Source organism: Haliotis rufescens, unplaced genomic scaffold (genome assembly GCF_023055435.1).
Source record: "Haliotis rufescens isolate VD_foot unplaced genomic scaffold, xgHalRufe1.0.p SCAF_40, whole genome shotgun sequence".
Taxonomy (NCBI): domain Eukaryota; kingdom Metazoa; phylum Mollusca; class Gastropoda; order Lepetellida; family Haliotidae; genus Haliotis; species Haliotis rufescens.
This window is the reverse complement of record NW_025964113.1, coordinates 1,327,655-1,343,629: the sequence shown is the minus strand read 5'-3', so window position 1 is coordinate 1,343,629 and position 15,975 is coordinate 1,327,655. Positions and strand designations below refer to the sequence as shown.

At 41.8% G+C, this 15,975-nt stretch overlaps 1 protein-coding gene across 7 annotated transcripts in view; it reads left to right on the top strand.

Annotated features, from left to right (window-relative positions):
- The window catches only part of LOC124138210 (calponin homology domain-containing protein DDB_G0272472-like), a 99,557-nt gene that overhangs the window by 77,900 nt on the left and 5,682 nt on the right, over nt 1-15,975 (top strand). For 6 of the 7 annotated variants that reach the window (XR_006861608.2, XR_006861606.2, XR_006861607.2 and 3 more), the window contains exons 9-13: nt 1,441-1,543; nt 3,011-3,087; nt 4,480-4,689; nt 8,035-8,161; nt 12,534-14,742. Coding sequence is in view for 2 of the 7 variants with exons in the window: in XM_046504769.2 (XP_046360725.2) it covers nt 1,441-1,543; nt 3,011-3,087; nt 4,480-4,689; nt 8,035-8,161; nt 12,534-14,742 (2,726 nt within the window). In the remaining 5 variants the exon portion in view is untranslated. The remainder of the gene's footprint in view (nt 1-1,440; nt 1,544-3,010; nt 3,088-4,479; nt 4,690-8,034; nt 8,162-12,533; nt 14,743-15,975) is intronic. The other variant, XR_006861605.2, reaches the window with a different exon arrangement.

The window sequence follows — 15,975 nt, the reverse complement described above, 5'->3', positions numbered from 1 at the left end:
TCCTCTGTGTAATTTGGACATTGATTACCTTCAAAGTTGATTTTCATGATAAACTTAAAGTTTGCAGCCAAACAAAACAGGTTTTGAATGAGTGGATTCAAACATGCTAGGATTGCGTAATGGGCCTTGAACGCCGAGAGAATTGTTGAAGGTGGCAGATATTTGGGAGCCTAGCTATTTACAGAGCATGACATCTTCGTCCAAACTCCTAAGACCATGGGCATGTGTATTGAGAAGAGTAAGGAGTGAACAGTGTATACTGAGTCACTGGTTTGTGCAAATATATTCATCATCATGTACCCTTTCACCATCTGAAATGTAAGGGAGGTAACTCTTGTGTGAAACATCAGTTGTGGCCCAGATTAAAATACTTTGTCCATTTCACCAAGTAGCTAGGATGAACTAACTTGATTCTGATAAACAATGCCAATCTGGGTATCATCATGATCCAGAACTAGCACCTGCACGAACAGTCCATTTACTTCAACCAAGTGGTTTTTTTTAAACTGCCGTATCATATTGTTTACAGCTGTTTGCTTTCCTGTGAAGATCCATGTTAGAATTGGTCTTCAGCAACCCATACTTGTTGTAAGTGGCGACTAACAGGATCTGGTGGTCAATTTCGCTGACTTGTTGGTGCATCCCAATTGCATAGATTGATACTCATGATGTCAATCACTGGATTGTCTAGTCCAGACTCAATTATTTACAGACCACTGTCTTATAACTGGCATATTGCTGAGTGCATCATTAAACAATAAACAAACAAACAAATCTTTGCTGACCATTCAACTTGGGTTGTATGAAATATAAATTTAGAGAAATTGTAGCTCCATATTTTACATATTTGGTATAAGTTGTTCGGGCAGGTCAGTTGAATGGAACAAATATACTAATATTGTTTCACATTGTTTAAGAATGTTTGATATTTTTACAATAACTTGTATATGTAGTTACTTCTGCACAAGATGTTTGCAGTGACCATTGACCACATACAATACAACCCGTGAAGATCCAGCTTAGAATAGGTCTTCAGTAACCCATGCATGCCTTAAAAGGCGACTATGCTTGTCATAAAGAGGCAACTAACGTTATCGGGTGACTCGGTTGATGCATATCATTGTATCCCAGTTGTGTGGATTGGTGCTCATGATGTCATCACTGGATTGTCTGGAATAGACTTGAGTATTCACAGAAAACCGTCATGTAGCTGGAATATTGCTGAGTGCGGTGTTAAACAACAAACAAACATTAATACATAAGATCATACTTCATAGTGTCAGTTTGTTGGACCCTTGTTATGGAATCTTTTAATTGTTCTAATCAGCCAAACATGGAGTTGCTCAACAAATAAACATAAATACTGGGCAACTATTGTGTCCCGGATTCTCTGTGTCGGTGTATGCATGGCCCTGATGTGTGTGCTGTGCTGTGTTGCAGGTTGGGAAATGGCAGAGTATAGAGGGTGAGGAACTGGTCAGCATCCAGCTGATGGAGTTGGTGGAGCAGATGAGGGTCATGCTGTTACAGGCGTCGCAGTCACGTAAGTTTTGCACATTCCGCATGTTAGGCATTAGGGCTTGGACGAGTCCAAATTTACTACCCGGTTATCCGACATCCTATTACCCAGACCTACCCCAAAAGTTAGGTACATAATTCCCGAATGGGAATTATTTTACCACAGCCCTGGCAAAAACTATTTTGATACACGTATAAAATGATCTGATCATGCATACACTGAAGTTGATAGGCGCTTTATCTTTACACGAATATATAAAAGTCAGAACAAATGCTTGCTTAGTCAGAAATAAATGTGAACATTTGCTATACTTGTTTAACAATGGAGTATTATTAATGTTATTGAACAGTATATCACGTGACTATCCAAGGGGCCAGGTAGTCGTGTGGGTACCTGGGTCCTACTCAGGACCCACCCTGCCCGAGTACCCGAGTTACCCGTCCGAGTCCTGTTAGGCATCCTTAATTATCATGTATAACACATCTGTGTAACACATTGCGATATATCCCCTTGATCCATTCGCCACCACAGTTTCGTATTGAGCTTGATTTGAACGTCCAGTCAGGTTAACCTCTTTCCTGATTGGAACAAGTGACGTTGTCCCCATTACTTGCCTAGCTGCTCTCGTCTCAAATACAACTGGGAATGTCTTTCAGCATAATGGTTTCTGTCTCCCAATGTTAATACTCATGAAATCATCTTTTCCAGCTAAAAGTTAATGGTTATTATATATATCCAGGACTTCCTCATATCAGACTGTGATTTTGAATGTAGGTGTTTGCTAAACTCATTATGATTGCAAGGTAATTAAAGTACAATAAAGAAGTTGTTATCCATAAATTATGTCAATTTGTCATCCGTCGACTTCTAAGAAATGCCTATGAAACAATTCATCATGATTGCTTGTTCATTTCAAGATGATTAGCGAGAGAAATTCTGTGCTAAGTTAGTAATAGTGAGTGAGTATGGTGTTGTGCCGCGTTAAGCGATATTCCAGCAATATTGCAGCAGGGGACACGAGAAAACGGCTTCACACATTGTGCCCATTTGGGGAATTGAACCCGGGTCTTCGGCGCGACGAGTTAACACTTTAACCATTAGGCTACCCCACCACGCCTGAAAAGTAATAAGAGGGATGAAGATGGGGATGTCACTCTCGAAAGGAAAGTTGTGGTAGGAATGGGTCCAGGGTATTTATCGTCATAAAATATAGATATTACATGCAGGATATTTGAGGAGGTTGTAGAGCTTGAAAGAGAATAGTAACAGTTTGATTCACATCTTACTATATGTCAAACAGTTCTGTCTCTTCAGGCTTTCAAATTCACACATCGAAAGTATGTCATTAGTTTGTTTTATCCTATTGTTTCCAGTGTAGCCAAGCCAAAACTTCACTATCCTCCGTTGTTTTGTATCTGCTAGAATAAATGGCCTGACGAACAGGGACACTGGCTGGCGGGTATTGTCAGGAGAAAGTGGTTTGTGTTGCAGGCGAGGCCTCTCAGAAGTCATCTGCTCTACACAACTTTGAGAAGCTGTACAGCCAGGCCATGCAGCTGCAAGTCCAGGTCTGCCTCATGTAACTTGTAATATCTGATAACACAGATGGTGTGCCTGGTAGAACCCTCTGCCGAATGTAACTTGTAATATCTAATAACAGAGCTGGTGTGTCTGGTAGAACCGTCTGCCGAATGTAACTTGTAATATCTGATAAAGGAGATGGTGTGCCTGGTAGAACCGTCTGCTTAATGTAACTTGTAATATCTGATAACACAGATGGTGTGCCTGGTAGAACCCTCTGCCGAATGTAACTTGTAATATCTAATAACAGAGCTGGTGTGTCTGGTAGAACCGTCTGCCTAATGTAACTTGTAATATCTGATAAAGGAGATGGTGTGCCTGGTAGAACCGTCTGCTTAATGTAACTTGTAATATCTGATAACGGAGATGGTGTGCCTGGTAGAACCGTCTACCGAATGTAACTTGTAATATCTGATAATGGACATTGTGTGCCTGGAAGAACCGTCTGCTTAATGTAACTTGTAATATCTGATAATGGAGATGGTGTGCCTGGTAGAACCGTCTGCTGAATGTAACTTGTAATATCTGATAATGGAGATGGTGTGCCTGGTAGAACCGTCTGCTGAATGTAACTTGTAATATCTGATAACGGAGATGGTGTGTCTGGTAGAACCGTCTGCCGAATGTAACTTGTAATATCTGATAATGGAGATGGTGTGCCTGGTAGAACCGTCTACCCAATGTAACTTGTAATATCTGATAAAGGAGATGGTGTGCCTGGTAGAACCGTCTGCCGAATGTCACTTGTAATATCTGATAAAGGAGATGGTGTGCCTGGTAGAACCGTCTGCCGAAAGTAACTTGTAATATCTGATAAAGGAGATGGTGTGCCTGGTAGAACCGTCTGCCCAATGTAACTTGTAATATCTGATAACGTAGATGGTGTTCCTGGTAGAACTGTCTGCCAATTGTAACTTGTAATATCTGATAACGGAGATGGTGTGCCTGATAGAACCGTGTGCCGAATGTAACTTGTAATATCTGATAACGGAGATAGTGTGCCTGGTAGAACCGTCTGCTGAATGTAACTTGTAATATCTGATAACGGAGATGGTGTGCCTGATAGAACCGTCTGCCGAATGTAACTTGTAATATCTGATAACGGAGATAGTGTGCCTGGTAGAACCGTCTGCCGAATGTGTTCCTTGCCATTCAGTTCCAAATTCAATGTTACACAGTCAAACCTACAGGTAACAGGCATGTTTATTTTCTCAAACTCTTGACCATAAGAATTGGAGCTTTAACAAGTCAAAGTTAGTGTGAAACGTAGCGTGTGTCGGGGTCCTGTATATTCATACCCGTCTTGACGAACATGTAATATTGTTGTCTGTTACGTGACATTGAATCTGTGACACTGATTGATTGCCCTGCTGCTCCAGATGAACAACCTCCGCCTGAGTCACCTCCAGCGGAACAAGGAGATCATGGACATCAAGCGGCAGCTGCTGCTACAGGAAGTCAACAACCTGCTGCTCCAGGCTGACATCACACGCCGCGAGTCCGAGCTCTACCAGTACCAGGAGTCTCGCCATCCTGCCACCGTCAAACGATGGAACACATTCGGAGGCGCGGACCGCGGGGTTAGAGTGGTGAGATTGTCAGCATGCTGACGCTGATCCTTATTTGGTTGCTGTAGATGTTCGTAGTTCTCCTGGTTTAGTTCCTTTTGCAGTATTGCAAGTCTTACCATGACAATCAACATTGATGTTGGTTCTGTTGCCCTGGTGCACTGAAAAAGTGCACATTTTTGTGTCAAATTCAAGAACATAGTATTTCAGTAATTGACGTATCTATCTTCTCTCTCTCCCTTTTGTCTTGTGTTTAGGTGTTTGTGCACTGTCTGAGACTTCTGCTCATGTAGGTGTGATAGTTGCAGCTCTCCAACATTATGTTATATATGAGTCTGGGGCTACAAGTTCCATACACATGAAAGACTACATATTACAGCTTATTCTTTTGCAGCTGTAGTGCAGTTTCTGTGTATTAGTGTTGCTCCTAGTTTTATTCCTTTTTATTAGTGGTGCTCCTAGTTTTATTACTGATAATTAGTGTTGCTCCTAGTTTTATTCCTATGTGATAGTGCTACTTCTAGTTTTATTACTGATTATTAGTGCTGCTCCTAGTTTTATTCCTATGTGATAGTGCTACTCCTAGTTTTATTACTGATTATTAGTGCTGCTCCTAGTTTTATTTCTATGTGATAGTGCTACTCCTAGTTTTATTACTGATTATTAGTGCTTCTCCTAGTTTTATTTCTATGTGATAGTGCTGCTCCTAGTTTTTTTACTGTTTAATAGGGCTGCGCCTAGTTTTAATCCTGTGTAAAAGTGCTGCTTGTAGATTATTCCTTTTTATTGGTGCTCCTAGTTATATTCCTGTGTATTAGTGCTGCTAGTTTTATTCCTGTGTATAAGTGCTGCTCCTGGGTATATTTGTGTGCATTAGTGCTTCTACTATTTTTGTTCCTTCATATTAGTGCAGCCCCTTGTTAAATTCCTGTGTATTAGTGCTGCTCTTAGTTTTATTCCTGTGTATTAGTGCTGCTCTTAGTTTTATTCTTGTGTATTAGTGCTACTCTTAGTTTTATTCCTGTGTATTAGTGCTGCTCTTAGTTTAATTCCTGTGTATTAGTGCTGCTCTTAGTTTTATTCCTGTGTATTAGTGCTGCTCTTAGTTTTATTCCTGTGTAATAGTGCTGCTCTTAGTTTTATTCCTGCGTATTAGTGCTGCTCTTAGTTTTATTCTTGTGTATTAGTGCTGCTCTTAGTTTTATTCCTGCTAGTAGTGCTGCTCTTAGTTTTATTCTTGTGTATTAGTGCTGCTCTTAGTTTTATTCCTGTGTATTAGTGCTGCTCTTAGTTTTATTCCTGTGTAATAGTGCTGTTCTTAGTTTTATTCCTGTGTAATAGTGCTGCTCTTAGTTTTATTCTTGTGTATTAGTGCTGCTCTTAGTTTTATTCCTGCTAGTAGTGCTGCTCTTAGTTTTTTTCTTGTGTATTAGTGCTGCTCTTAGTTTTATTCCTGTGTATTAGTGCTGCTCTTAGTTTTATTCCTGTGTAATAGTGCTGCTCTTAGTTTTATTCCTGTGTAATAGTGCTGCTCTTAGTTTTATTCCTGTGTAATCCTGCTCCCAGTGTTATGATGTATAATGTAAGTTTTGGGCAATTCTATGAATTATGACTATTATTTGCCACACCCTTGTCAGCCTCGGCTGCATTATGCCTTACTTATCTATATTGTCCTGGGAGATATGGCTATGTCCTGGGAAAATTTGTCCCCAGCATCTCAGCCTAGTTGTAAGGCAAGTCAATCTCATTAAAATCAGATCTTTTACTACAACACGGATACCTCTCTGCATGAAGTTCTGACAAGCCCTCCATAGGAGTCAGGAGAGACAGCCAATCAGTGTTGACGTTTCTAAATTACCAGTACAAGTGACAGAAGCATTCAGAATAGCATATCTGATCACTGTATCTCGAAAACTTATATAATCAGGGAGTACCAAATGCAGACAAACAAATTTGCAGTTATATTGTTGTTGATAATATATTTATATATATATATATATCATGTAGTTTCTGAATGCCATAGCATCTACACCTAAAAGGGTGTACTATCGAGGGTATGTTTGCATTCCGTCGTGGTTTTAAAAGGGTCTGCTATCGAGGGTATGTTTGTGTTCCGTCATGGTTTTAAAAGGGTGTACTATCGAGGGTATGTTTGTGTTCCGTGGTGGTTTTAAAAGGGTGTACTATCGAGGGTATGTTTGTGTTCTATCATGGTTTTAAAAGGGTGTACTATTGAGGGTATGTTTGTGTTCCATCATGGTTTTAAAAGGGTGTACTATCGAGGGTATGTTTGTGTTCCGTCGTGGTTTTGAAAGGGTGTACTATCGAGGGTATGTTTGTGTTCCATCATGGTTTTGAAAGGGTGTACTATCGAGGGTATGTTTGTGTTCCGTGGTGGTTTTAAAAGGGTGTACTATCGAGGGTATGTTTGTGTTCCGTCGTGGTTTTGAAAGGGTGTACTATCGAGGGTATGTTTGTGTTCCATCATGGTTTTGAAAGGGTGTACTATCGAGGGTATGTTTGTGTTCCGTGGTGGTTTTAAAAGGGTGTACTATCGAGGGTATGTTTGTGTTCCGTCGTGGTTTTAAAAGGGTGTACTATCGAGGGTATGTTTGTGTTCCGTCGTGGTTTTAAAAGGGTGTACTATCGGGGGTATGTTTGTGTTCCGTCGTGGTTTTAAAAGGTTGTACTATCGAGGGTATGTTTGTGTTCCGTCGTGGTTTTGAAAGGGTGTACTATCGAGGGTATGTTTGTGTTTCGTCGTGGTTTTAAAAGGGTGTACTATCGAGGGTATGTTTGTGTTCCATCATGGTTTTAAAAGGGTGTACTATCGAGGGTATGTTTGTGTTCCATCATAGTTTTAAAAGGGTGTACTATCGAGGGTATGTTTGTGTTCCATCATGGTTTTAAAAGGGTGTACTATCGAGGGTATGTTTGTGTTCCGTCGTGGTTTTCTTTTGCTAAGATCAAATTTCTGATTTGAGGTGGTAAAGAAATGAATATGAATCAGAGTCAGTTTACTGTGAGGGAGGTATTGATGTTACACTGCGGCATGGTATCTCAGCTTGTACAATGGCTGTTCAGGAGATGTGCCCTCCTTTAGTGATAGCCATCCATGGTTATTTCATTTCTGTACCAAAGGTGATGATGGGTAGGTGAGTGGTTAAAGCGTTCACTCATCACATCAATGGCCCGGGTTCGACTCCCCACATGTGTACAATGTGTGAAGCCTATTTCTGGTGTCGCCTGTTGTGATACTGCTGCAATATTGCTAAAAGCGGCACAAAACCATACTCACTCAATCCTTTCCAAAGGCCTACACCAGTGTGGGAGACTATGAACTTCAACTGAATTGTTCTGTTTCAGGTGGAGGGCCGCGAGGCAGATCGGCCACCACTGCAGCGATTTATGAGTTTGAAGGAGTCGGAAGTGACTTCCAGTGATGACAGCTCTCAGCCGCCTGAGAAACGTGACTCCATTCCATCAAAAACAGGTGAGTCAGAATACTTATGTCTAGGTCTAGGACAACAGGTCAACTGCAGTATTTGGGTCCCAACTTTGGCAGTTTCCATAGTTTTACTTATATATAAATGCGCATGCATCAGCATGCCGAAATCCATTAAGAGGCATTTTTTAGCCCAAAGGCCCCCCCAAATGAGCTGGACATTAAAAGTATGGTCTAAAACTCCGCCCATGTGGGGGCCGAGAGTTTTACGATAGAAAGTGAAGCCGTATTCTTGTGGTGTCGACTTCGCATTGTTTATTGGCGGAACATAAATGACGTAAGACGTCACGTGTCATTACTACGAATGCCACTTTGCTCATGTTGTGGAATTGTAAATTCAGAAGCAAATGTTATATTTGGGATACCACTTTCTTTGTAAAGTACAGATTCTTATACTTTTTTGGGGTTGAGTCCTCACACTGCCAGGGTGAGGCACCTAATCGCCAGCACACAAAGTCAGCGATCTAACCCACTCAGCTACCGAGGCTACCACAAAAATGAAAGTCCGGACTTGAAATAGAATCGACTTGGAGAGCAATGAAGGCACCTTTGCCTAGGTATGGGACAAATAAGGGAATGTATGACAGTTATTTTGTTGAATACATTTATCAGAAAAAAATATTTCAGTTGTTCAGTTGATACTTTTATTAAGTTTCTGAGTTCATCAGCTGTGTTTACAAATTCTTAGAAGCAAAATGAATGTTTTTTTCAAAATGTTGAAACAGCAGAAAAAGAAACTGAACTAGGTCTACATGGATCCACACTTATTTGACGTTCCAGATGTAGTCAACGCCTGAAATGATTAGTTTGAATGAGGAAGTATCAATAATAATTTTCCCATGAATATTCATATGCATTCATGGATGAACTTACCTCGTTTTTTACTTTAAATATTGCGTAAATGTGGGTTGCACCACTCTTCCCAGTACCTCACCCCCACACGCTGCCCTATTTTGTCCGTGTAACAAAACATATTGTTCCAGAGGCAGAATGAACTTATCGTAGTCCGAATTCCACCTTTCCCCCAATTTCCTACTTTCACAAAAATTTCAACAAACCACCCTGTGTTATCTGAAAAAAAAGACGGCCAGCGAATCCTCTTGCTTCAACTGGAAATAAAAAACTGTGCATGTATGGAAGTTTTTCTTTCGACAATGTCCATAAAATCGTTTGGGGAGCCAAATACTGCAGTCTAGCCTAGAACAACACACTTGTATTTAATATGGCAGTATTAAGATCAACTGTGTATACCTGGTGTTATCATCATGGGTTAAGTTGAGTATATGTTAGGATGAAGGGTGGTGTATGAGTGTATGAAAGGATGAAGGGTGGTGTATGAGTGTATGGAAGGATGAAGGGTGGTGTATGAGTGTATGGAAGGATGAAGGGTGGTGTATGAGTGTATGGAAGGATGAAGGGTGGTGTGTGAGTGTATGAAAGGATGAAGGGTGGTGTATGAGTGTATGGAAGGATGAAGGGTGGTGTATGAGTGTATGGAAGGATGAAGGGTGGTGTATGAGTGTATGGAAGGATGAAGGGTGGTGTATGAGTGTATGGAAGGATGAAGGGTGGTGTGTGAGTGTATGGAAGGATGAAGGGTGGTGTATGAGTGTATGGAAGGATGAAGGGTGGTGTATGAGTGTATGAAAGGATGAAGGGTGGTGTATGAGTGTATGGAAGGATGAAGGGTGGTGTGTGAGTGTATGAAAGGATGAAGGGTGGTGTATGAGTGTATGGAAGGATGAAGGGTGGTGTATGAGTGTATGGAAGGATGAAGGGTGGTGTATGAGTGTATGGAAGGATGAAGGGTGGTGTATGAGTGTATGGAAGGATGAAGGGTGGTATATGAGTGTATGGAAGGATGAAGGGTGGTGTATGAGTGTATGGAAGGATGAAGGGTGGTGTATGAGTGTATGGAAGGATGAAGGGTGGTGTATGAGTGTATGAAAGGATGAAGGGTGGTATATGAGTGTATGGAAGGATGAAGGGTGGTGTGTGAGTGTATGAAAGGATGAAGGGTGGTGTATGAGTGTATGGAAGGATGAAGGGTGGTGTGTGAGTGTATGGAAGGATGAAGGGTGGTGTATGAGTGTATGGAAGGATGAAGGGTGGTGTATGAGTGTATGAAAGGATGAAGGGTGGTGTATGAGTGTATGAAAGGATGAAGGGTGGTGTATGAGTGTATGAAAGGATGAAGGGTGGTATATGAGTGTATGAAACGATGAAGGGTGGTATATGAGTGTATGGAAGGATGAAGGGTGGTATATGAGCGTATGAAAGCCTTTCTGTATTCGATGTAATAAGTGCCCAGGGCGCTCTCAAAATTAGAAATAGGGGGCTCTTATTAGAATAATATTTTGGTGAAAAAAACTGAGTTGAAAGATAAATTTCATGGTTTATGCTGACAGCCTGAAATGTTTATATACGACATATATTTGTTTCCAGAATTTAATTGCCCATAATTGAGGATGCATATAACACATGAGTGTGTATTATATGCGAATAAATAAGTCTTTTGTACATTGATCAATCGGAAGGGGTGCTGATTGGGATTGTTCATTAGCCAATATATTAGCAAATATCGCCGTTGCCGCTTATTAGAGCGGGGCGCTTATTAAGTCGAATACAGTATATATGAGGATATGTTAGGATAAAGGGTGATATATGAGTGTGTGGAAGGATGAAGGGTGGTATATGAGCATATGGAAAGGTTATATATGAGTACATGAAGGGTGGTATATGAGTGTATGGAAGGATGAAGGGTGGTAAATAGTGTATGGAAGGATGAAGGGTGGTATATGAGTGTATGGAAGGATGAAGGGTGGTATATGAGTGTATGGAAAGGTTATATATGAGTACATGTTAGGATAAAGGGTGGTATATGAGTGTATGGAAGGATGAAGGGTGGTATATGAGTGTATGGAAGGATAAAGGGTGGTAAATAGTGTATGGAAGGATGAAGGGTGGTATATGAGTGTATTGAAGGATGAAGGGTGGTAAATAGTGTATGGAAGGATGAAGGGTGGTATATGAGTGTATGGAAGGATGAAGGATGGCATATGAGGGTATGGAAGGATGAAGGGTGGCATATGAGGGTATGGAAGGGTTATATATGAGTACATGTTAGGATGAAGGGTGGTATATGAGTGTATGGAAGGATGAAGGGTGGTATATGAGTGTATGGAAGGATGAAGGGTGGTGTATGAGCGTATGGAAGGATGAAGGGTGGTGTATGAGTGTATGGAAGGATGAAGGGTGGTATATGAGTGTATGGAAGGATGAAGGGTGGTGTATGAGTGTATGGAAGGATGAAGGGTGGTGTATGAGTGTATGGAAGGATGAAGGGTGGTATATGAGAGTATGGAAGGATGAAGGGTGGTAAATAGTGTATGGAAGGATGAAGGGTGGCATATGAGGGTATGGAAGGGTGGTATATGAGTACATGTTAGGATGAAGGGTGGTATATGAGTGTATGGAAGGATGAAGGGTGGTAAATAGTGTATGGAAGGATGAAGGGTGGTATATGAGGGTATGGAAGGGTTATATATGAGTACATGTTAGGATGAAGGGTGGTATATGAGCGCAAGCAAGGTTGAAGGGGTTGTATATGAGTGTATGTAAGGACAAAGAGTTGTATATGAGTGTTTATGTAGTGGATGATGGTGTATATATGAGTGTAGGTAAACCTGATAAACAATCTGACAATTCTTCATCTTTTGACTGCATGCTTCAAGGAATGAAAAAAACAAAGGTAAGTTGAAATGTTGAAAGCAATTTGCATTTTTTCCCATTCCTGTTTGGAAGATAAAATACCAAACTTCCTGTGACAAACATTAAAATTGCATCTCAGTGAAACCTGTATGAATAAGGTTAAATACCCTTCTGTTACATACACACTGATAAAAAACATACAAGGTAGACAGAGTTGCCTGCCCTTGCCCTATCTGAATACAATGTATATGGGGGACCTGTCATTTGCTGCTGAAAATTGTGTGAATAGAAAAAGAAAGTATGTTTACCTGATGAACATAATGTTAGTGTGAAAATATTAGGTGTTTTTTTTGTGTCAATAAATTGAAATACATATTCAGTCAAATGGATTTGGTCAAGTGATGCTGTACATGACTTACAAACAAATTAATATTTATTGGGTTTGCCCTCATATATAAATGCAGTTTGATATTCAACAAAATATTCTTGTATTCTTTTGTAAACTTTTTGTTCCAAAGACTTTTACTAAAAATTCAATAGAAACACCAAAAAATGCTGAGACTTTGTAAATGTCTGATAATGAAAATAACATGAAGTTAGAATTTGTTTGAACAAAGTGAATATCATCATGACATTTTCTCTCTTTCAGCTTTGGAAACGAGGAAGCAAGAAAAAGTAAGAGAGCCTATTGAGCGACAGCCGGCTGATGGTGTTGTGTCAGTGTCGTCTGCTGATCGGGACAGAATTCATTCCAAATCTGTTTTAGAACAGGATGAACAAACCACTGACAATGTTGAAAAACACTTGCAAACCACGAAAGGAAGTGATAAAACGCCTCTAGAACGCAAAGCTTCTATACATGATGATAACCTTGAAGTAGTATGCACTCTTAGTTTGCCTACTGCACTTGTTTCTCTGCCCAAGGATATATCAAAGACTGAGTTAAATGTCCCTAAAGTGGAGAAGGGGTCTCCCACTTTGGAGACGTGTGTTGCTAAGCAACCAGTGAGTAGAACCTCTGAGGGCGCTGCTTCCAGCCAGTCGCAACAAGTAACAGAGACCCCTGATGAACCCATTCCAGAGCGGCTTCGAGGTCTGGACAAACCCAGACTCGTCAAGTCTGCCAAGATCATTGATGATGAATATTCCCCGACTGAAACTGTGATGAAGTGTACAGAAATGCCTACATCAGTAGAATCGTATAAAGTTGAGAGTGGTCCTGTGCACAAGACTACTCAAGATGTAGATATTACAGTCCACGGGAAACCTGCTCAGAGTCCAAAGATTAAGTCCCAGCACCCAGCGAGAGCTCGGGATGCACCACACAGGGAAACTGAGGACAGCGGGAGCACCTCCCCAAAGTCAGAGTCCGGCGCTACTGCGGCAAAACCACCACTGCCACCATTCACACAAAGCACACCAGTGAGCACACATTCCCCACGACCTCGTGCGTATTTAGATCCTGAGGTCCGATCACATAGTGCAGGCGAAATCTCCCATCAGAGTGGAGGCGATGATAAACCATTGTCAGACATGATCAAGAAGTTTGAGAAACGTGCCACTGTCTGCGAGACAGCGCAGCACACTTTCGAGTTACGGAAAACCCCAAGTCCGACGCTGTACCTGCCGCAGGTGGGTTTGGTGTCACCGGTGCGTCGCCTCAAGCCGGCCGCGGAGCTCCTAAAGGAGAGTCAGCGGTACCGGAGTGGCCACACCGTGTACTCTGCCCGCCTGCGCCAACGCTACCTCAAAGAAGAGGAAGGCCGACAGCAACAACAAGAAAGGGCAAAGAGCCATGACAAAGAAAACATCTCCGCAAGCTATGTACAAACCATGGTACAAAGACTATCAAGAGAGGGCACACCCACAAAAAGTGTGGATTCTTCCAAAAATAATTCCTCATTATCATTACAAAGAAGTGATTCTCCGCGCACTCAATCCGAGTTTGTTTCGCATATTGTACGCAAACTTTCCTCTCCCAGTGGACCAGAGCATAAGTTCATTGTCCCCCTGAAAGATGTGACTAATGATGGACAGGTTAAGAAACTAGCAGAAGTGTTTGACACTTCGCCTAGTCCGAAGTCTTCCCCTGAAAGGACTTTCTCCGATTCAGAAGTCAGAGAATACCGGAAAAGAGAGAAAAGCCGAGTGCCTCCCTCACAACGCAGGTCTTGTGAGCTGGGGGCACTCCATGACCCAAGTTCTGTGATATCTAGTGACAGCTCCTTGAAACCAGATTCAACTATAAGTCCCACAAACCATCAATCCATGCCATTGTTGTTCGGGACAGAGAGACAGGCCTCGCTGGAGTGCGCTCAGAGGGACCGGAGCGCCACCTATAGTGCCAGCGAGCAAACACAAAGTAAGACAGGGAAAAAACCGGAACATGACGACGAAATAACTGTTGTCTCTCAAGAAACATTATCATCGTCTTCATCTCAACAAGCCTCCGCAAGCCTCTCACCCACTCATGGGGAACAACCTGCATTCCCAAAGTCACCGAGATCAGGACACAAAGTCGATTTCAGTAAACTGCCTTCGCCAAAGTTACACAAACGTTCAGAAGGAGGCAAGAAAAAGAAAATGGGGACCATTGGTGTGCTTTGTCAACAATCAATGTCATTTGACCTAGGTGTGACACTTCATGCAGTAGAACCTGAATCACAAACAAAAGGTGTGGTTTTCCGCAAATCAAAGCGTTCGGACTCTACTTCTCCGCCCGCTTCCCAGCGGTTTTCTTCCACCAGTTCGGAAGGGGAGGGGGCACCTGCCTCGCCAACTGATGACAAGAAACGGTCTCGGAGGCTTCTGGATTCCAGTTGGCTCCATAAGCCAAAGAAATTCTTCAAAGTTTCGAAGTGAGTATCATGATGAAAAGGGAAACTTTCATCTTAAATAATGTTGTGGTTCTTATTCTATTGAGTGAGTTGTTAAACAAATTTTACACGAGGATCTTAAATTACTTTATTGTAATTTGATGATAGGTGATGCTGATATAAGAATATAAGAAGCCTTCCATTGTCAATACTTCCCAGGTTTATGTTCACTATGTTTCTCCATCACCCATGAATACATGGGGCCGATATGTGATGCTGTTAGTCAAGAGTGAGTGAGTGAGTATTGTGTAACACCACTTTTAGCAATATTCCAGCATTATCACGGCAGTGAACACTAGAAATGGCTTCACACATTGTACCCTTGTGGGGAATCGAACCCGTGACTTAGGCTTGACAAACAAACACTTTAACCACTAGGCTACCCCACCACCCCTTTAGTCAAGAGATAAATGAGGCAGTGTATATATGAGGCAGCGAATGTATGAGGCAGTTTATGCATGAAGTAGTGAAGTCAACTTAATCCATGCTTCCACTTTGTGCAAATCCTACTGTTGCCTGATATTGAAGTAGAGTAGTGAGTGAGTGAGTTTGATTTTACGCCGCTTTTAGCATTATTACAACAATATCACGGCGGGGGAAACCAGAAATGGGCTTCACGCATTGTACCCATGTCGGGGAATTGAACCCGGATCTTCGGCGTGACGAGTGAACGCTTTAACCACTAGGCTACCCAACCACTCTGTGTGTAGAATAGATAACCACAAGCTGGAGCTATGTGGCACAAGAAATATTGCCATTTGTGCGAGGTAATCTGAGCCTTCAATGGGATGAGCACTCGCTGATTTCCCTCTCACTGGAACCAGGCCCTGGCTTGATTCATTGGTTAAACAAAGGGACGACACCACAAAGTTTGCCGCATCCAGCAATATTCCAGCTATAAGATGACGGTCTGTAAATAATCAGGTCTGGACTAGACAATCCAGTGATTGACATCATAAGCATTGATCCACACAATTGGGATATGATGACATGCATCAACCAAGTCAGCGAGCCTGACCACCTGATCCCATTAGTCGCCCTGACGACAAGCATAGTTGCTGCAAAGTATGTATTCACTGATGGTGAAGGAACGTAGTGTATGCAAACCTGTGAAGTATAGGCGATGGAAACTTATCTCAAAGTTTCCTCTGGACCTTCAACTACCAGATTAGAAAACTCACCTGTAGCCAGTGTGCAAAATAGCTGCCTGCCCTC